The sequence below is a fragment of the Mobula hypostoma genome, chromosome 6, assembly GCF_963921235.1.
Source record: "Mobula hypostoma chromosome 6, sMobHyp1.1, whole genome shotgun sequence".
Lineage (NCBI taxonomy): Eukaryota > Metazoa > Chordata > Chondrichthyes > Myliobatiformes > Myliobatidae > Mobula > Mobula hypostoma.
This window is the reverse complement of record NC_086102.1, coordinates 171,865,825-171,889,067: the sequence shown is the minus strand read 5'-3', so window position 1 is coordinate 171,889,067 and position 23,243 is coordinate 171,865,825. Positions and strand designations below refer to the sequence as shown.

The following is a 23,243-nucleotide window of genomic DNA, read 5'->3' as shown; positions in this document are numbered from 1 at the left end:
CTTACACCTGTGAGAAGTGCATCTAGCTGCAGCTTCTTACAGACCCCTTCAGGGAACTGAAGCTGGAGCTGGATGAACTCAATGACCATTCAGGAAGGCTGAGGTGTTGATTAATAAGCAATAGAGGGAAGTAATTACACCTAAGGTGCAGGACACATGTAACTGCATGACCATCAGGAGGGGAAAGAGGACAGGCAATCAATGGCTCAGAAGGGAAGTGGGAGAAGAGGCAAACTGTAGTGATAGAAGATTCATTGCTTGGGGAGCAGACAGGAGGTTCTGTGGATACGAATGAGATTCCAGGATGGCATGTCGTACCCCAGCTGCCAGGGTCAAGGACACCTCACGTCAGGTCTGTAGCATTCTTAAGTGGGAGGCTGAGCAGCCAGAGATAGCAGTCCACATGGGCACTAATAGCCTAGGCAAGAAGGATGCGAGTTCATGCAGAGTTCAGGGAGTTAACAGAATAACTTACCAGATCCTTCAGGGATGTGATCTCAGGACTGCTACCTGTACCGTATGATAGTGAGCCCAGAAAAGGAAGATAATACCGTTTTACATGTGTAGAAGGCTATAGTGCAAGAGGGAGGGCTTTAGATTTTTGGATCATTGGACTCCCTTCCAGGGAAGATGGGACCTATACAGACGGAAAGATGTGCATTTGAACAGGAGGGGGAATAATATCCTTGAGGACAGGTTTGCTAGTGCAGTTCCAGGGAGTTTAAACCACCGGGATGGGAACCTGAGTGTCACGGCAGAGAGTGGAGTGGTTACAGAGAAAGATGTTGTTAAGCCTACATACAAAGTCAGTAATTGAAATATGGGAATAATGCTCTGACTTATGTCTACCTCAATGTAAGTAGTATTGTAGGTAAAGGAGAAGAGCTTAGAGCATGGATCAAAACATTGAATTAAGACATTGTAACCATCAATGAGACTTTGTTGCAGGAGCGGCAGGACTGGCACCTCTATGTTCTGGGGTTCCATTGCTTTAGACGTGATAAAGCAGGAGGGATTAAAAGGAGAGGGGTGGCTTTACTCGACAGGGAAAAAGTCACGGCAGTGCTTGGGCAGGACAGACTGGAGAACTCGTCCACTGAAGCTATATACGTGGAACTGAGGAACAAGAAAGTTATGACCACATTGATTGGATTATATTATAGAACACCAAATAGTCAGCAGGATCTTGAGGACCAAATTGGTAGAGAGATAGCAGACAGTTACAAGAAACATAAGGTAGTGATAATAGGTTATTTTAACTTTCCACATGTTGACTGGGACTCCAATACTATAAAAGAGCTGGATGGGATAGAGTTTCTCAAATGTGTTCAGGAAAGTTCTAACTACAGAGACTGCGAGAGTGAAAATTCTAAATTGGAGAAAGGTCAATTTTGATTGGATCAGAAACAATTTAGTAAGGGTGGACTTGGACAGGTTGTTTTCTAACAACGGTGTGCTTAGCAAGAGGGAGGACTTCAACAGTGAAAGTTTGAGATTACAGAGTTTGAATATTCCTGTCAGAATAAAAGGCAAGGCTAACAGATTTAGGGAAGCTTGGTTTTTGAGAGACAGAGGCTCTGGTTCAGAAGAATAAGGAAGTGCATAGCAGATAAACGCAGCAAGGAACAAATAAGGTACTTAAGTACAAGAAATGAAAAAGAATATTTCAGGGAAATCAGAAGGGCTAAAAGAAGGCATGAGGTTGCTCTAGCAGACAAAGTGAAGGAGAATCCCAAGGGTTTCTACAGTGTAGGGAAGTCTATAGTCATGTACTTTGGAAGAAGGAATAAAGGCATAGACTATTTTCATAGACTATAAACAGGGAGTAAATTTAGAAATCAGGGATGTAAACAGACTTTTGGGAGTTCTCATGCAGGATTCCATCAATGCTAACTTACAGGTTAAGTTGGTTGTAACGATGGAAAATGCAATGTTAATTCATTTCCAGAGGACGGGAATATAAAAAGCAAGGATGTAACACAGAGATTTTATAATGGCATTGGTCAGACTACACTTAGAATATTGTGAGCAGTTTTTGGCCCCTATCTGAGCGCTGCCATTGGAGAGGGTCCAGAGTAGTAGTTTAGGAGCATATATTGGCTGGAGTTTAAAAGAATAAGAGGGACCTCATTGAAATGTATCAAATATTGAAAGGCCTAGATAGAGTGGATGGGGAGAGGATGTTTCAGATAGTAGTGCAGTCTAGGACCAGAATACAAAGGCATCCCTTTCGAACAGAGATGAGGAGGAATTTCTTCAGCTACAGGGTGCTGAACCTGTGGAACACATTGCCACAGGTGGCTGTAGAGGCCAAGTCATTGGGCATATTTAAAACAGATGTTAACAGATTCTTGTTTAGTAAGGGCATCTAAGCTTACTGGAAGGGGGCAGGAGAATGTGGTTGAGAAGGATAATATATCAGCCATGACAGAATGATGGAGCAGACTCGATGGGCCGAATGGCCTAATTCTGCTCTTAAGTCTTATAGTGTATTAAGAGAAAAAGATAGCAAGGGACAAAGTTGGTCCTCTTAAAAATCAGCATGATCATCAATGCATGGAGACAAAGGACACGGCGGAGATCTTAAATGGATCTTTTGTATCTGTATTTAGTCAAGAGACAAACACAGTCTAACGAACTGAAGAAAGACAGCAGTGAGATCAAGGATGGTATACAGATTACAGAGGAAGCAGTGCTTGCTTTCTTCAGGCAGATTATGGTGGATAAGTCCCTAGGCCTGATAAGGTGTTTTCTCAGATCTGTGGGAGGCTTGTGCACAATTTTCAAAACATCACTAGCCAAGGGTGTGGTACCGGATGATAGCAAATGATTCATTGTTTAAGAAATGTCTAAGAATCAGATGGAAAATGATAGACCACTGAGCCTGAATTCAGTCGTGGACAAGTTTTTGAAAAGTATTCGAAGGGACTGGATACATAAGTATTTGGCTATTCGAGACATTATTAGGTGTAGTCAACATGAGTTGTGCATTGTAGGTTGTGTCTAACCAATCTTACAAAGTTTTTTTGAGAAGGTTACTAGGAAAATTGATGAAGTAAAGACAGTGGATATTGTCTACATGGGATTTAGCAAGGCCTTTGACAAGGTCCACCTTGTATACCGTCTAGGTAGTCTCCAGCCCCTTGGTATGAACATAGAATTCTCCAACTTCCAGTAATTCCCTCCCCCCACCTTCCTCTATCCCTATTTCACATCACCTCCCTCATAGTTCCGCCTCCTTCTGCTACTTCGCATTGTTCTCCTGCCAATCACCTCCCTGCTTCCCCTTCCCCACCCCTTTGTCTTTAAAATTACTGTTTTTTTCAACTACCAGTATTCTTCAAACCCTCCCCAAAATTCTTCCTTCAGTCCTGACGAAGGGTTTCGGTCCGAAACGTCGACTAATCTTTTCAACTGATGCTGACTGACCTGCTGAGTTCCTCCAGCGCATTGTGAGTGTTCCTTTGACAAGGTCCTACATGGGAGATTGGTCAAGAAGGATCAGTCACTTGGCATTAAGGATGATGTAGTAAATTGGATTAGACATTGATTTCATGAGAGAAGCCAGAGAGTGGTATTAAATGGTTGTCTCCCTGGGTAAAGGCCTGTGAACAGTGGTGTGCTACAGGGTACAATGCTGGGGCCATTGTTGTTTGTCATCAATAGCAATGATCTGGACAATAATACGGTGAACTGGATCGGCAGATTTGTGGATAACACCAAGACTGGCAGTGTAGTGGACAGCAAGGAAGGCTCTCAAAGCATGCAGTGCGATCTGGACTAGTTGGAAAAATGAGCTGGAAAAAACGCAGGTGAAATTTTAAGCATCACATACAAAATGCCGGGGGAACTCAACAGTCAGGCAACATCTATGGAAATCAGAATCTGAATCTGAATCAGGTTTAATATCGCTGCCGTATGTCATGAAACTTGTTGTTTTGCGGCAGCAGTGCAGTGCAATACACAATAAAAAACTATAAACTGCAATAAAACATATATAATATATATATATATACACATACACACACACACAGTACTGTGCAAAAGTATTAGGCACATATACAAAGCTCTGGTGCCTCAGACGTTTTCATCATACTGTACTAATTAAATGAATTGTGCTGTACTGCTGCAGCAAAATGAAAACATATTTCATGATCTATGTGAGTGATGATAAACCTGATTCTGATATGGGTCTCTATTGTGGACTGAGAGTGGGAAAGGGGAATCATGGTTGGGAAAAGGGGGAGGAGCAAGAAGCACCAGAGAGACATTGTCCATTCAGAGATCTGATGGCAGAGGGGAAGAAGCTATTCCACGTGTCAGGCTGAAACCCCTCTTCAGGACCGGAAGGAAGGGGGACGAAGCCAGGATCAGAAGATAGGGGGAGTGAAAGGAATATATACTCGAAGATGATAGGTGAAGCCAGGTGGGTGGGTGAGGGGAAATATCATGGGAGAACCTGGGAGAAGATAGGTAAAAAAGGTAAAGAGCTGAAGGAGGAATCTGATAGGAGAACAGAGTGGACCATGGAAGAAAGGGAAGGGAAGGTGATAGGCAGGTGAGAAGAGGAGAAGCCAGAGTAGGGAATGGAAGATGGAAGGGGAGGTGGATAAATTACCAGCAATTACTGAAATTGATGTTCATGCCATCAATTTGGAGGCAACATATGATGTGTTGCTCTTCCAACCACTGACACGTCAGAATAGGAACAGGGATTGAAATTTAAATGGTTGGCTACCAGGAAATGCTGTTTGTTGTGGATGGAGCAAAGGTGCTGCACAAAGCAGTCCTCCAATCAAAGTCAGGTTTCAGCTACGTGGAGGAGGCCATGTCGGGAGCACCAGATATACTATACAACGCTAAACAGATCTGCAAGTGTTGGTTCACCTTAAAGGATTGTTTGGGGCCTAAATGGAGGTGAGGGAGGAGCAGAATGGGCAGCTGTAGCACTTCTGCTTGCAGAGATAAGTGCCAGGAGGGACGAATGAACAAGGGAATCAGAAAGTGAGCACTCCCCATGGAAAGCAGAGAGTGGTGGGGAGGGAGGTAAGGATGTGTTTGGTGATAGGATCTTACTGAAGACGGCAGAAGTTGCAGAGAATGAGGCTCAAAGGGTGGCAGGCAAGGACAAGAGGAGCTCTATCCCTGTTAAGGCAGTGTGAAGATGGTGGATGTCCAGGGAAGTGAAGGAGATGCAGGTGAGGGCAGCACCAATGCGGAGGAAAGGAAACAATGCTGGAATTTAATGCACACAAGCGTGCGGTGTTACACTTTAGGAGGACAAACAAGAGGAGGTCTTACAAGGTGAATGGCAGGGCCTGAGGAGTGCAATAGAACAGAAGAATCTGGGAATACAGATCCGTAATTCCTTGAAAGTGGTGTCATAGATAGATAGATAAGGTCGGAAAGAGAACTTTTGGTATATTGGCCTTCATAAATCAAGTTTTGAGTACAGGAGATGGAAGTTGAATAAGATGGCGGTGAAGCCTAATTTGATATCACTAAGACCAAAAGAGTACAGAGAAAATTTACAAGGATGTTGCTGGGCCTTAAGACCTGAATTATAGGAAAAGTTTGAATAGGTTTTCTCCTGTGGCATAGAGGAATGAGGGGAGATGCGATAGAAGTAGACAAAATTATGAGAGGTATAGATAGGTAAACACAAGCAGGATTTTTCGTTGAGGTTAGGTGAGACGAGAACCAGAGGTCATAGGTTAGGTGTGAATTGTGAAATACTTAAGGGGAATATGAGGAGGAAACTTCTTCACCCTGAGGGTGGTACGAATGTGGAACATCAAGCTCGAAGAGCCTATTATAAGATAAGACAACCAAAAGACAACACAAGATATTATATTTCAGTTCAGTCATTCTTGCTTTGATGAAATCCAGATCCTTTTTAACTTCACTTCTACCCCTTCCATCATGCTTAGCAACTTTGAATACGAATATAGAGTCAGCATGAAAAGAATCAGAGCAAATACTGGAAAATAGGACTTTTTTTAAGGAAGTTCCTGTTTAACAATTTGTATACAACATTAAACAAACATTTCTGTTGAACTTCGAAAGGAACAATAGAATATGGGTCAATGCAAAAGCGGGCACTGACACAGAACTACTGGACATCTACTTAAATTATTGTACAGTTAGCTGCAATAAACCCGTTAATTACTTTTTAAAAACTGCCAATATGCCACTTCATTCTAACTGTAAAATCTATAAAAGAAAGCTAACTATACCTTTTATCCTAAAAAGAGTTGGTCACATTGCAAGGTTAATTAGTTTTGATCCTAACTACTTTAGTTTAAGGTTTGGGGAGAAAAAAATGCTTATTTTTGTATAATATACACTGCAAATACAATATTTAATGTTGTCAGAAAAAGCTCATCTTCACATTTTAAGTTTTCTTCAGGATCAATTTTTTTTAAATTACAATTTATTTGAAATTTACAATGGTATTCTGTGAACAATACTTACAGACAAGTAAAGGGAATTGTTTTTACCTCTCTCACTGTCATCATCCACGAGAATAATCTCTGCAAGGACATTCTTTGGGGAACGAATAATTACACTGTGAACCGTACGAAGCAGAGTACTCCAGGCTTCATTATGAAAAACAACGACAACACTTGTGTCTGGAAGATCATCTTGATAGACTTTTGTCTTGCATCTGAATGGAAAATGCATAATAAAATAGTTATAAACTTTTGCTTGGAGTCATAAAGTCATAGAACATAACAGCAGAGAAACAGACACTTTGGGCCATCTGGTCCATGCCTAACTATCAATCTGCCGAGTGCCATCAACCTGCACCCGGACCGTAGCCCTCCATATCCCTCACCTCCATGTACCTATCCAAATTTATCTTACATGTTGAAATCAAACCACTTCTACTGCCAGCTCATTCCACACTCTTATCACCCTCTGAGTGAAGGTCCCCTTAAGCATTTTACCTTCCATCATTAACACATGACCTCTAATTGTAATCTCACCCAACCTCCGTGGAAAAAGGCTCTATGCATTTACCCCATGTATATCCCTGATAATTTTGCATATCTCTATGAAATCTCCCCTCATTCTCCTAAGCTCAAGGGAGTAAAGTCCTAACCTATTCAGCCTTCCCCTACAAGTCCTGGAAACATCATTGTAAATTTTCTCGGCATTCTTTCAAACCTATTTACATCTTTCCTATAGATAGGTGACCAAAACTGCTCCCATTACTCCAAATTAGGCCACACCAACATCTTAAGCAAGTTAAACACAACATCCCAACTCCTGAACTAAATACTTTGATCTATGAAAGCTAATGTGCCAAAAGTTTTCTTTATGACCTTAGTTACCTGTAAAGCCATTTCCAAAGTATTAAGGATCTGTATTCCCAGATGCCTCTGTTCTACCTCACTCCTTAGTGCCCTACCCTCACCGTGCAAGTCCTACTTGAAGTACAATGCCTCACACCTGATGGACTTCTTCACTGTTCACTACTGTCTACTACGTCCAATCCTGGTGTCATCCACAAACTTGCTGATCCAGGTTACTACACATTATCATCCAGATGGTTGATACAGATGACAAATAACAACAGATTCAGCTCCAATCCCTGTGACACACCATTGGTCACAGGCCTCCAGTCAGAGAGTTAAGCATTTACAACCACCCTCTGGTTTCTTCTGCAAAGTCAATGTCAAATCCAATTTACTATTTCATCTTGAATGCCACATGACTGAACCTTCTTGACCAAACTAATGGGACTTAGTCAAAGGCCTTGCTGAGTCCATGTAGATAACATCCACTGTCTTGCCTTCAACAGCTTCCCTGATAACTTCCTTGAAAAACTTTATACGATTGGTTAGACACAACTACCATGCACAAAGTGATTTTGACTATCCCAAATCAGTACCTGTCTATCTAAATACTCATATATCCAGTCCCTTAGTATGCCTTCTAATAACTTACCTACAACTGATGTCAGGCTCACCAGCCTATAATTTCCCAGCTTATTCTAAGAGCCATTTGTAAACAATCGAACAATATTAGCTATCTTCATCTCACCTGTGGCTAAGAAGATTTTATGTACCTCTGCTAGGGTCCTATCAATTTATGCACTAGCCTCCCACAGGTCCAAGGGAACACCTTGCCAAGCCCTGGGGATTTATCCAACATAATTTGCCTCAAGACAGCACGGACCTCTTCTATAATCTGCATACCGTCCTTGACCTCACTAATGTCTTGCCTCACCTCTATGGATTGTTGCTGTCCCGAGTAAATACAGATGCAAAAAATGCAATTAAGATCTCCACCATCTCTTTTGGTTCCATGCATTGATAACGGCATTGATCTTCAAGTGGACTAATTTTGTCCCTTGCTATCCTTTTGCTTTAATATAGCTTTAGAAGCTTTTGGGATTCTCCTGATTTCTTTCTTAAGTGTTCTCTTGCATTTATTATACATACTCAAGTACCTCATTTGCTTGTCCCTGCCTATACCTGCTAGGCACCTCCTTCTTCTTAGCAGGACCCCACTATCTCTTGAAAATCAAGGTTCCCAAATCCTGTTATCCGTTGCCTCTTAATTGGGAGTGTACATCCAGAGTCACCCCATCCCTATTATAGAAGTTAGATGACAAAAGTAACCTCTCATATCACAAATTAATAGTGCGTATTTTGCCGATCTTTTAATTTTGGTCACAGATGGTATCCAGCTGCTTGCTCTTCGCTTGGACTGAAGTTGTCAGACAGCATAATTAATAGAGCTCAGCAGTAAACATTACTTTGCTTCTGGTCCTTGGTGAATGGAGGCATTATGGCTCACATTAACCTGAATCAATATAACAGAGCCTGCAGATGCTGGATATCCACAGCAACACACACAAAATGCAGGAGGAACTCGGCAGATCAGGCAGCATCTGTGGAAGTGAATAAACAGCTGATGCTTCAGGCCGACACTCTTCTTCAGGACTGAAGAGGAAAGGGAAATACACCAAAATAAAAAGGTGGGGAGAGTGAAAGGAGGATTAGCAAATACATGATAGGTGAAGCCAGGTGGGTAAGAAAGGGAAAGGGCTGGAGAAGAAGGAGTCTGAGAGGAGAGGAGAATGGACTATGGGAGAAAGGGAAGAAGGAGGGGCACATGGGAATGATAGGCTGGCGAGAAGAGGTAAGAAGACAGAGTGGAGAATAGAAGAAGAGGGAACGGGGGGGGGAGGGGGGAGGAAAAAACATGACCAGAAGGAGAAATAATGTTCATGCCAGTAGGTTGGAGGTAACTTAGACAGAAGATGAGGTGTTGCTCTTCCACCCTGTGAATGGCCTCATCGTAGCAAAAGATGGAAATTCTTGACATGTCGGAAGGGGAATGGGGATAGGAGTTAAAATCGTCGGTCATCAGGCAAATTCTGCTTTTGTTGATGGAGCAGAGGTCCTCAAAAAAACAATCTTGTTGCCTTTGCAAAACAACAAAATAAATAAAGCAAACTGTGCAAGATATTAAAATAGGGACTAATTTAAAATATAACATAACAAATTCTGATCAGCATTTTATTTTAGATGACATTTTTCATTTGATAATGAAAATGTGCTTCAGATAATGCTTTCCAAGATCATTTAATTAATTGCAAGGTTAATGAATAAAGCCAGCATGTTAAATATTTTATGAAAATAATTACTGAAATCGTTTTTACAGAATTACAGAATAAATTGCTCAATACATTTTTACCGCATATCATTTACAAAGATGAACTTAATTGCAATGTAACATCAAGCAGTCCGCTCAAGTTATTCAATCAAGTTAGTGACTTAGAAGTCCCCATAATTAGATTGGTTATAACAGAATATTTCCAGGGTTATATTTGAAAAAGCACTACTTCATATACTAAAATATGCAAATGTTTTACAAATTACTAAATTCACTTAGCACAAAGACAATGTAGCTAAACAATTTGTAACAAAGCAAAAAACCTGAAGGATAAAGTATTTTCTATTCTGCTGATGCATAGATAATCACTGTAAAATTCAATTAAATTGCTTTAACATTTTCATTATAATTGCACTATTAGTATTCTTTGTATTAATAACGCCAGACAGCTCAGAAATACTTGAACATAAGGAATGCATCAACACTGCAGAACTGAATTCTGCACAGCTGTCCAGCAGTACGAATGCTATTCATTCATTGTGAATTAACCTCCTCTCTGAAAGTAACAGAATGGCAGAATGAGGCCAATGGAAAATCCAAGTTAGACCAAATGCAGCGGGCTATCTCCAAAGGCCTTCCTTTCCAAAAATTTTCAAACACCTTTCCGACAGGAAAATTGTCCAAAAACAACTATAGTATCAATCTAGGGATACAGATTTAATGTTTTCTGTATGATGCTTAGATAGATTATCCATTTTTAACATATAACTGTTGTGGGAATGCTGCTTGTCAAAATCCAAACATGACTTCAGCAAACATTTGATTCTCTTGACAGATCAAATTTACAGGTTCATGTTCTAAATGGCTATCCTTCAATTCTGAAGTCGTGCCCTCTTGTTCTAGACTCCCCTACCATGGGAAATAACTTTGCCATATCTAATCTGTTCAGGTCTCCTAACATCCGGAATGTTTATATCAGATCCCCCCTCATTCTTCTGAACTCCAGGGAATACAGCCCAAGAGCAGCCAGACGTTCTCCATATGGTAACCCTTTCATTCCTGGAATCATTCTCATGAATCTTCCCTAAACCCTCTCCAATGTCAGTGTATTCTTTCTAAAATAAGGAGACCAAAACTGCACACAATACTCCAAGTGTGTGGTCTCATGAGTGCCTTACAGAGCCTCAACATCACATCCCTGCTTTTATATTCTATACCTCTAGAAATGAATGCCAACATTGCATTCGCCTTCTTCACCACCGACTCAACCTGGAGGTTAACCTTTAGGGTATCCTGCACGAGGACTCCCAAGTCCCTTTGCATCTCTGCATTTTGAATTCTCTCCCCATCTAAATAATAGTCTGCCTGTTTATTTCTTCCACCAAAGTGCATGACCATACACTTTCCAACATTGTATTTCATTTGCCACTTCTTTGCCCATTCCTCTAAACTAACAAAGTCTCCCTGCAGGTTCTCTGTTTCCTCAACACTACCCGCTCTTCCACCTATCTTAGTATCATCGGCAAACTTAGCCACAAATCCATTCATTCCATAGTCAAAATCATTGACATACATCATAAAAAGCAGCGGTCCCAACATTGACCCCTGTGGAACTCCACTGATAACCGGCAACCAGCCAGAATATCCAGTATACTGCAGATGTTTTCCACTGTGAAGAATAATGTAAAATACACATTCAGTTTCTCTGCTATCTCTGTGTCTCTCATTACAATATCTCCAACATCATTTTCTATAAGACAAGTAGAAGACCCTGAATGTACCTGTTGCAGGTGCTGTTGTCAGATTGCCATGGAAGATGGGAGATTCCACTCCTCCAGCTGACCAATCCCAAGACTGGATAGATACAGCATAAGTTACTTCCTTCTCAGGCTTTGGTCACTGTGAATGGCAGGTTAAGTCCCTCAAGCTTTTCTTGGTTTGGTTTGTTTAATTAGGAGATACTTGCCAAAGTGGCAATCTGGATACAAGTGCTGGAGTCCCTGGAGCAGAAACAACCTGAAGTTCTGACACATTTGTGAGACAGCCAGCAGCAATGTTATTCCTCACAATTTGTACCAACAAACTGAAGAGTAATGTCTTTGTGGTCACCTCTTTATCTTGAAGAAAAAGAAACAGTTCATGTTCAGGAGATCCTTTTCATTGTTCATGGAGTTGCATCATTACAGCTCTTACCAAACCAAAAAGGGGTTCCCAAAGGACTGCTGACATCCGCAGTGTTATCCTTTTGAGTTTTGGCAAGATTTTAGGGGTAACATGAGGGGGAACTTCTTTACTCAGAGAGTGGTAGCTGTGTGGAACAAGCTTCCAGCAGAAGTGGTTGAGGCAGGTTCGATATTGTCATTTAAAGTTAAATTGGATAGATATATGGACAGGAAAGGAATGGAGGGTTATGGGCTGAGTGCAGGTTGGTGGAACTAGGTGAGAGCAAGAGTTTGGCACGGACTAAAAGGGCCGAGATGGCCTGTTTCCGTGCTGTAATTGTTATATGTTATATGGTTATTTTCTAAAAAAAAATTCTCAGCAAAATGCTACTGTTTTATACACTGTAAAACAAGTGCAGTAAAGTATGATTGGAACTTCAGCAAATGCTTAAACCTTCTAAAATTCAAGATATACTGTAAATTTGTACGAGAACATAAGCAACAGGAGACGTTGACTGCACCATTTTCTGCACCTGCTTCATTATTCAATGAAGTACAATGCAGTAATTGGCCTTGACACCAATTGCCCACCTGCTTCCTGTCATCCCCAAATCATTACCTCTGCAGCAGATCTTGCATTGCTCTGGAATCGTTTCAGCATGACCTCTGGCACAGCCTTTTCCACAGGATCCCAGCTCCCAGCACAGAGCATCACTGAGAATGTCTCAGCCCAGGCAACCTACTGCAACTGAAAAACAGCTTTACCAGCCAGTGGAGTCCTATCCTTAAGCTCGCCAACTAGCAAAGCCTTCATATGTAACTATTTTTTTCAACATTGTTCAAACTCAGTTCATAACACTTAGAATATTTTTTAAAATACAGTTTTTTGATTTACTTTTGGTACACAAAAAACAGTTTCACACAAAGTATTATTTAAAAGCTTCCTTAAATAAACAACAAAAATCTAACCATCTTTCAAGCAGCTGATGCTTCTGATTCATCTGAATGGGACAAACACACTGAGCAACCAGATGTTCAAGCCTTGAAGCTGGGAAGCCTACACAAGATTAGCTTGTCCTTGAGAGTTCATTGGTACATCACTAGGATGTCCCAGCCAGCAGATGCTGCCACCAAATTAAGCTCAAAGGTGTACCCAGATGTGCCTTTGTGTAACCACTGATTTACTTAGGGGATGCATATTGGCTTCTAATTTCATCTTCAATACACAATGATTCTGCATTTACATCTGCAGGGTGCAGTATTCCAAAGGTTCACAGCCCTCAATGTAGATATTCTTCCTCAATCGTCAAGGCCATACTTTACTTTAAAAACAGAACCACATTTTCTTGATTCATTCCCCCCCCCCCCCGCCGGGGGAAACATTCATATGGTACCTACAATGTCAGTCAATTTCAGAATGTTGTATGGTTCCATAGGTTTCACCTCTCTTTCTTTACTCAGAGGGCGGTGACAGTGTGGAACAAGGTGCTATTGAAGTGATGGATGCGGGTTTTCAACATTGAAGAGAAATATGGATAGGCACGTGGATGGGAGGGGCACAGTGAGCAATGGTCCAAGTTCAGGTTGATGGGACTAGACAGATAAGTAGTTCAACTCAGACTAGATGGGCCGAGGACCTGTTTCTGTGCTGTCATGTTCTCCCATTCTATGATTCTGACACCTAAACTCCAGGGGAGTGGATGGAGTGAACAGGACCGACATCCTTGGAAACAGGTTTGCTAGAGCAACCCAGAGAGTGTTTTTAACGAAGTCGGCTGGGGGATAGGAACCGAAGTGATAAGGTTGAGGATGTGGCAGTTGGTATAGAAGTCAATGCAGTGTGTTTTGGGACTGAGGAAGGAAAGGCAGATGATAGGGCAAAATTGCAGTCAGTGAGATGAGATGAAATGTAATAAGGTGGCACAATTGAAAGGGGTGATGAATAGAGGACTATATACTTGAAAGCATGAAGTATATGGTAGATGATCTTGTAGTGAGGTTAGAGATTGGCAGGTACGTCGTTGTAGTTACCAATGAATCATGGCTGAATGAAGATTATAGTAGGGAGCTTAACATCCAGGGATACACATTGTATTGACAGAACAGATAGGATAGGCAGACCTGGTGGGGTGGCTCTGTTGGTAAAAGATGAAAGCAAATCCTAATAAAGGGGTGACATAGGATCAAAATATTTGTGAGTAGAGTTAAAAAAACCGTATGGATAAAAAGGCACTGATGGGATTACATACAGGCCTCCAAACAGTAGCCGGGATGTAGGATACAAATCACAGCAGGAGATTAAAAAAAGCATGTAATAAAATAAATTGGGAAAATTAGGCTGCTGCTCGATCCCAAGAGAGGGAATTTGTAGAATGTCAACAAGATGGCTTTTTACGATCAGCTTGTGTTTGAGTCCACTGGAAGACTGGCTGTTGTGTAATGAACCACATTTGATTAGGGAAATTAAGATAAAGGAACCCTTAGGAGGGAGTGATCATAATATGATAGAATTCACCCTGCAATTTGAGAAGGAGAAGACAAAGTCAGATGTATCCGTATTACAGTGGAGTAAAGGAATTCCAAAGCATGAGAGGGCAGCTAGCCAAAATTGTTGAAAGGGATTCCAGCAGAGCAGCACTGGCTGGGGTTTCTGCAACAATTCGGAAGGCGTAGGATAGCTACATCCCAAAGATTAAAATGTATTCTAAAGGGAAGATGAAGCAACTGTAGCAGACAAAGGAAGTCAAAGACAGCATAAAAGCAAAGAAGAGATGGCATAAAATACAGCAAAAATTAGTGGGAAGTTAGAGGATTGGCAAGCATTTGAAAAACCAACAGAAGACAACTAAAAACCATAAGGACGAAAAGATGAAAAATGAAGGAAAGCTAGCCAACACTATAAAAGAGCGTACCAAAAGATTTTCCAGATATATAAAGAGTAAATGAGAGGAGGAAGTGGATATTGGACCACTAGCAAAAGACACTAGAGAGGTAGTAATGGGGGAAAAGAAACAGCAGGTGAACTTCTAAAGTTTTTTGCGTCAGTCTTCAGTATAGAAGACATGAGCAGTATGCCAGAAATTTAAGAGCGCCAGGGGCAGAAGTGACTGTAGCTATTACTAAGGAGAAGCTGCTGAAAGGTCTGAAGGTAGATAAGGTAGGCCAAAGGAAGTATGATTTCCTTGGGGAAACCTTGCCTGACAAATCTTTTGGAGTTCCGTGAGGAAATAACAGGCAGAATAGACCAAGGTGAGTCAGTGGATGTTGGTTATTTAGATTTTCAGAAGGCCTTTGACAAGGTGCTGTACATGATGCTGCTTAACAAGAGAAGAGCCCATGGTATTACAGAAAAAAATACTAGCATGGATAGAAGATTGGCTGATTGGCAAGAGGCAAAATTTTGAATAAAGGGAACATTTTCTGATTGGCTGCCGGTGACTAACAGTATTAAGACCATAAGGTATAAGAATAGAGTTTGGCCATTTGGCCCATCAAGTCTGATCTGCCATTATGGCTGATCCAATTTTCCTCTGAGACCCAATCTCCTGCCTTCTCCCCATATTCCTTCATGCCCTGACCAATCAAGAATGTACCATAAAGACTCGATCTTCCCAGCTGCCTGTGGAAAAGAATTCCACAGATTCACCACTCACTGGCTGAAGGAACTCCTCCTCATTTCTGCTCTAAAATGACACCCCTCTACTCTAAGACTATGTCCCCAGTCTTAGATTTTCCCAACATTGGAAATATCCTCTGCACATTTCCTCTGTCAAGGCCTTTCACTGTTCAATAGGTTTCCATGAGGTCACCACTCATTCTTCTAAATTCCAGTCAATACAGGCCTGAGACATCAGATGCTTTTCATATGACAAGCCATTCAATCCTGGAACCATTTTCATGAACCTTCTTTGAACCTTCTCCTGTTTCAGTACACCTTTCAAAGATAAGGGGCCCAAAACTGCTCATAATACGCCGTGAGACTTCATCAGTGCTTTACAAAGCCTCAGCAGTACTTCCTTGCTTTTATATTCTAGTCCTCTTGAAATGAATGCTAACATCACACTTGTCTTCCTCACCAATGTCTCAAACTGAAAATCAACCTTATGGGGAATCCTGCACAAGGACTCCCAACTCCCTTTGTGGCTCAGTCTTTTTATATTTTCTCTCTCTTTAAAAAATGGTCAGCCCTTTCATTTCTTCTGCCAAAGTGTATGACCATACATTTCCCGACACTGTTATTCCATCTGCCAATTCTTTGCACATTCTCCTAATCTGTCTAAATCTTTCTGTAGCCTCTCTACTTCCTCAAGACTACACGCCCCTTTAACTATCTTCCTATCATCTGCAAACGTTGCCCCAAAGCCACTAATTTTGGGAAGGCCCCAAATCCTCGGCTTTGCCTATTGCCGGTTGCCGGCGTCGAAGCGCTCAGCAGAGATGGTGCTCGGTGTCAGAGAGCTGGTCAGGGGCTCGAAGTTTTCGGATGGACTCGGAGTTGGACTGTGGTCGGGTGCTTCCAGGATGCTGCATCGGCAAGTTTGCAGCGCTGGAAGCTCATGGCAGGAAGAGTTTTCTTCCTTTAACTGTCTACATGAGATGATGGGACTTTCGAGAGACTTTGAGACTTTTTCTTTACCGTGCCCATGGTCTGTTCTTCTATCAAATTATGGTATTGCTTGCACTGTTGTAACTATATTTTATAATTATGTGTTTTTTGTCAGTTTTTTTTAGTCTTGGTTTGTCTTGTGTTTCTGTGATATCATTCTGGAGGAACAAATTGTATCATTTCTTAATGCATGCATTACTAAATGACAATAAAAGAGGACTGCGTATCAGAATCATTAGCATATAACCTGAAAAGAATTGGTCCCAACACAGACCCTTGTGGAATACCGCTAGTGACCAGCAGCCAACCAGAAAAGGCTCCATTTACTCCCAGGGGTATTCCGCAGGGATCAGAATTGGGACCACTTCTTTTCAACAAATATATCTCATAGAAACATAGAAACATAGAAAATAGGTGCAGGAGTAGGCCATTCGGCCCTTCGAGCCTGCACCGCCATTTATTATGATCATGGCTGATCATCCAACTCAGAACCCAGCCTTCCCTCCATACCCCGTGACCCCTGTAGCCACAAGGGCCATATCTAACTTCCTTTTAAACATAGCTAATGAACTGGCCTCAACAGTTTGCTGTGGCAGAGAATTCCACAGATTCACCACTCTCTGTGTGAAGAAGTTTTTCCTAACCTCGGTCCTAAAAGGCTTCCCCTCTATCCTCAAACTGTGACCCCTCGTTCTAGACCTCCCCAACATCGGGAACAATCTTCCCGCATCTAGCCTGTCCAATCCCTTTAGGATCTTATACGTTTCAATCAGATCCCCCCTCAATCTTCTAAATTCCAACGAGTACAAGCCCAGTTCATCCAGTCTTTCTTCATATGAAAGACCTGCCATCCCAGGAATCAATCTGGTGAACCTTCTTTGTACTCCCTCTATGGCAAGGATGTCTTTCCTCAGATTAGGGGACCAAAACTGCACACAATACTCCAGGTGTGGTCTCACCAAGGCCTTGTACAACTGCAGTAGTACCTCCCTGCTCCTGTACTCGAATCCTCTCGCTATAAATGCCAGCATACCGTTCGCCTTTTTCACCGCCTGCTGTACCTGCATGCCCACTTTCAATGACTGGTGTATAATGACACCCAGGTCTCGTTGCACCTCCCCTTTTCCTAATCGGCCACCATTCAGATAATAATCTGTTTTCCTATTTTTGCCACCAAAGTGGATAACTTCACATTTATCCACATTAAATTGCATCTGCCATGAGTTTGCCCACTCACCCAACCTATCCAAGTCACCCTGCATCCTCTTAGCATCCTCCTCACTGCTAACACTGCCGCCCAGCTTCGTGTCATCCGCAAACTTGGAGATGCTGCATTTAATTCCCTCATCCAAGTCATTAATATATATTGTAAACAACTGGGGTCCCAGCACTGAGCCTTGCGGTACCCCACTAGTCACCGCCTGCCATTCTGAAAAGGTCCCGTTTATTCCCACTCTTTGCTTCCTGTCTGCTAACCAATTCTCCACCCACACCAATACCTTACCCCCAATACCATGTGCTTTAAGTTTGCACACTAATCTCCTGTGTGGGACCTTGTCAAAAGCCTTTTGAAAATCCAAATATACCACATCCACTGATTCTCCCCTATCCACTCTACTAGTTACATCCTCAAAAAATTCTATGAGATTCGTCAGACATGATTTTCCTTTCACAAATCCATGCTGACTTTGTCCGATCATTTCACCGCTTTCCAAATGTGCTGTTATCACATCCTTGATAACTGACTCCAGCAGTTTCCCCACCACCGACGTTAGGCTAACCGGCCTATAATTCCCCGGTTTCTCTCTCCCTCCTTTTTTAAAAAGTGGGGTTACATTAGCCACCCTCCAATCCTCAGGAACTAGTCCAGAATCTAACGAGTTTTGAAAAATTATCACTAATGCATCCACTATTTCTTGGGCCACTTCCTTAAGCACTCTGGGATGCAGACCATCTGGCCCTGGGGATTTATCTGCCTTCAATCCCTTCAATTTACCTAACACCACTTCCCTACTAACATGTATTTCGCTCAGTTCCTCCATCTCACTGGACCCTCTGTCCCTTACTATTTCTGGAAGATTATTTATGTCCTCCTTAGTGAAGACAGAACCAAAGTAATTATTCAATTGGTCTGCCATGTCCTTGCTCCCCATAATCAATTCACCTGTTTCTGTTTGCAGGGGACCTACATTTGTCTTTATCAGTCTTTTCCTTTTTACATATCTATAAAAGCTTTTACAGTCCGTTTTTATGTTCTCTGCCAGTTTTCTCTCATAATCTTTTTTCCCCTTCCTAATTAAGCCCTTTGTCCTCCTCTGCTGAACTCTGAATTTCTCCCAGTCCTCAGGTGAGCCACTTTCTCTGGCTAATTTGTATGCTACTTCTTTGGAATTGATACTATCCCTAATTTCTCTTGTCAGCCACGGGTGCACTACCTTCCTTGATTTATTCTTTTGCCAAACTGGGATGAACAATTGTTGTAGTTCATCCATGCAACCTTTAAATGCCTGCCATTGCATATCCACCGTCAATCCTTGAAGTGTCATTTGCCAGTCTATCTTAGCTAATTCATGTCTCATACCTTCAAAGTTACCCCTCTTTAAGTTCAGAACCTTTGTTTCTGAATTAACTACGTCACTCTCCATGTTAATGAAGAATTCCACCATATTATGGTCACTCTTACCCAAGGGGCCTCTCACGACAAGATCGCTAATTAACCCTTCCTCATTGCTCAAAACCCAGTCCAGAATAGCCTGCTCTCTAGTCGGTTCCTCGACATGTTGGTTCAAAAAACCATCCCGCATACATTCCAAGAAATCCTCTTCCTCAGCACCTTTACCAATTTGGTTCACCCAGTCTACATGTAGATTGAAGTCACCCATTATAACTGCTGTTCCTTTATTGCACACATTTCTAATTTCCTGTTTAATACCATCTCCGACCTCACTACTACTGTTAGGTGGCCTGTACACAACTCCCAGCAGCGTCTTCTGCCCCTTAGTGTTACGCAGCTCTACCCATATCGATTCCACATCTTCCCGGCTTATGTCCTTCCTTTCTATTGCGTTAATCTCTTTTTTAACCAGCAACGCCACCCCACCTCCCCTTCCTTCATGTCTATCCCTCCTGAATATTGAATATCCCTGAACGTTGAGCTCCCATCCCTGGTCACCCTGGAGCCATGTCTCTGTGATCCCAACTATATCATAATCATTAATAACAATCTGCACTTTCAATTCATCCACCTTATTACGAATGCTCCTTGCATTGACACATAAAGCCTTCAGGCGCTCTTTTACAACTCTCTTAGCCCTTTTTAATGCTTGCCCTGGATTTGTCGGCCTGCCACTTTTACTTTTCCCCTTTGTACTTTTTGCTTCTACGCTCACTTTACACCCCTCTGTCTCTCTGCACTGGTTCCCATCCCTCTGTTGTGAACTAACCTCCTCACACCTAGCCGCTTTAATTTGATTCCCACCCCCCAACCATTCTAGTTTAAAGTCACCTCAGTAGCCCCCGCTAATCTCCCTGCCAGGATATTGGTCCCCCTAGGATTTAAGTGTAACCCGTCCTTTTTGTACAGGTCACACCTACGCCAAAAGAGGTCCCAATGATCCAAAAACTTGAATCCCTGCCCCCTGCTCCAATCCCTCAGCCACGCATTTATCCTCCACCTCATCGCATTCCTACTCTCACTGTCGCGTGGCACAGGCAGTAATCCCGAGATTACTACCTTTGCGGTCCTTTTTCTCAACTCCCTTCCTAGCTCCCTATATTCTTCTTTCAGGACCTCATCCCTTTTCCTACCTATGTCATTGGTACCTATATGTACCAGGACCTCTGGCTCTTCACCCTCCCACTTCAGGATATCTTGGACACGATCAGAAATATCCCGGACCCTGGCACCAGGGACTTGGATGGAGTTGATGGCTTTGTGGCCAAGTTAGGTGGGGGGCATGTAATGTTGAGGAAACAGGAAGTCTGCAGAAGGACTAGGGCAGACTGGCAAACTGCGCAAGTAAGTGGCAGGTGGTATATAGTGTCGGGAGGTGTATGGTCATGCACTTTTGCAGAAAGGAATGAAGGCATAGAATTATTGTTTAAATGGGGAAATATGTCAAAAATCACAGGTGCAAAGGAACTTGGGTGTCCTTGGTTAGTCTTGACGAAGGGTTTCAACCTGAAACGTCAACTGCACCTCTTCCTAGAGATGCTGCCTGGCCTGCTGCGTTCACCAGCAACTTTGATGTGTGTTGGGTGTCCTTGTGCAGGATTCCCTAAAGATTAACTTGCAGGTTGAGTCAGTGGTAAAGAAAGGAGATGCAATGTTAACATTCATTTTGAGAAGACTAGAATACAAGAGCAAGGATGTGATGCTGAGGCTTTATAAGGCATTTGCCATACTGCACTTGGAATATTGTGAGCAGTTTTGGACCCCTTAATTGAGAAAAGATGTGCTGGCATTGGAGAGAGTCCAGAGGAGCTTCACAAGAATGATTCTGGGAATGAAAGGGCTAACGTAACTGGAGCATTTGATGTCTCTGGGCTTGTATTCACTATTATTTAGAAGAACTGGTGGGGGGAGGGGGGGCGGGAATCTCACTGAAGCCTATCGAATATTCTAAAGGCCTAATCAGAGTGGATGTGGAGGGGATGCTTCCTATTGTGAGTGAGTCTATGACCAGAGGGCACATCTCAGAATAGAAGAATACCATTTAGTACAGAGATTTGAAAGAATTTCTTTAGCCAGAGCGTAATGAACCTGTGGGACTCATTGCCATGGATGTCTTTGTTGGCCAGTATTGAGTATAGTTAAAGCAGAGGTTCTTGGTCAGTCAGGGTGTCAAAGGTTACGAGGAGAAGTCAGGAGAATGGGGATGAGAGGGATAATAAATTAACCATGATAGAATGGTGGAACAGACTTGATGGGCCAAGTGGCCTAATTCTGCTTTTACATCTTATGGATCTGATAGAGAAGAAAAATGAGGCCGGAACAATGACATGTAAGAGATTACAGTTGTTAGAAGTGTAAGAGAATGGAAGAAATACCCAGCAGCATCTGAGATGAGAGAAAACATGTGGATTTGTACATTTAGCAAACACCACGAAAACCATTTATTACCAGTTAATGACTTTTCATCAAAACTAGCCTGGTCAGAAGATGTGCTGTTTCTCAAGCTTACAACATTGCAAGAGAACACAGACAAAAACCTGAGCAGGAGAATTGGACTGACAATCCCAACAACTTGGTGGACACACCAGCAGACCAAAGACAGAGACCACAGAAACTCATCTTATGTTCACCTAGATCTCATCTCTCATCCAATCCAACTGTTATCCACGACATAGAGTTCAAGACTTCCAAAAAATATATATATAGTTATCTCTGGTACCAAGCGGACTGATCAGACTCTATCAGCAAAAAAAAGTCTCTCCTGTCTTCTTCTAAATTCACCTTTCTTCATGATATTTTGTGGCTGTGTATTCTAGATAATTACAGAGACACATACAGTACCCAGAAATACTGCACCCTTTTTTGACAATGACATTAAAGCATTGTCAGTCTGTTGTCTCAGGTGAGCATTAAAAAATCCTGCGGCACTTCTTTGAAGAGCAATTGAGTGGTCAGTGTCCTTACCAATAAACATCACTCTTTAAAAGTTACTAAATTAGTTCCTCACACTGCAGTCCGTGGGAAGTTACATAAACTGGCAGCCACAGTTACTGCATTCCAAAGAGTGACTAGACTTCAAAACTATATTTATTCACACAGTGATTCAGAGCATTCTGAAAGAGAATGAAAGATGGATTTCTACTTATTTTCTTATGCATTTCTCTATTCAACATTCTCTTCTGCTTTTGGCTTGCTCTTGCACTTGTTTGATTAATATTGTTTTCAGCTGGCAAGCCGGCAGATTTTGTCTTTTCTATTTACAAAATATAATATTGGAAGAGCATTGGATGAGACAGCATGAGCATGGAAAAGATCTGATAGACACATTAACAAGCCAAGACCAGATCTCTAGAGGTACATCAACAAGAAATTTAAAAGTCATAAGAGCTACAGACACAGCATTATGAGGTCAGAAGTTCATTGGTGGTTACATATTCATCAATTCCACTTAAAACTCCTCAGAAAATGAAGCAGCCCGAAATCTGCATCCCATAAGATCTAGACAATATTCAAGCAGCTGGCAGATAATATTTGTGTGCAATATATCAGGTAAGGGATAAGATAGAGATAAGAGAGAACATGCGCGCTATGGTGATGATAGACCTGATTCTGATAAGGTTCTCTATTGTGGGCTGAGAGGGGAAAAGGGGCAGGGAGGGGGGAATCATGGTTGGGAAAAGGGAAGGGAGTGGGGAGGGGGCAGGAAACACCAGAAAGACATTCTGTAATGATCAATAAACCAATTGTTTGGCATTGCCTGGTGTCTCAGAGCTGGGTGTGTCTGCACCCGCCTCTGCCAACTGTCCCACATCCCCCCACTCATCCCCACCCCGGGGTTCTCCACCCACACCATTCCCAATATCTTTGCTCCCACCAGGTTTACAAACTCTCTCTCCACTCCACCTTGACAAATACAGTACTGTGCAAAAGTCTCAGGCACCATATATATATATATATATCAGAATTTTGCACAATACCATATAATAGAATTATCATTATCAACATCCTAACCAGAAACTCAACTGAACCACCCAAATATATCTGAGCTTACAAGATCGTTTGGAAATTGGATCCCTGTCAGTAAATGAGTCACTTCCTACCTCTCAAGTCCTTTCACCAGCTAGAACACAAGTCATGTCTACAACGAATAACCTTGCACTTGTTTAGCTGG

General features: G+C 42.1%; 1 protein-coding gene across 1 annotated transcript in view; it reads right to left on the bottom strand.

Moving 5' to 3' along the window:
• galnt13 (UDP-N-acetyl-alpha-D-galactosamine:polypeptide N-acetylgalactosaminyltransferase 13) overlaps positions 1-23,243 on the bottom strand; it is a 399,948-nt gene that overhangs the window by 162,695 nt on the left and 214,010 nt on the right. Inside the window, exon 4 of the mRNA XM_063052267.1 lies at positions 6,501-6,667. Coding sequence (XP_062908337.1) covers positions 6,501-6,667 — 167 coding nt within the window. The remainder of the gene's footprint in view (positions 1-6,500; positions 6,668-23,243) is intronic.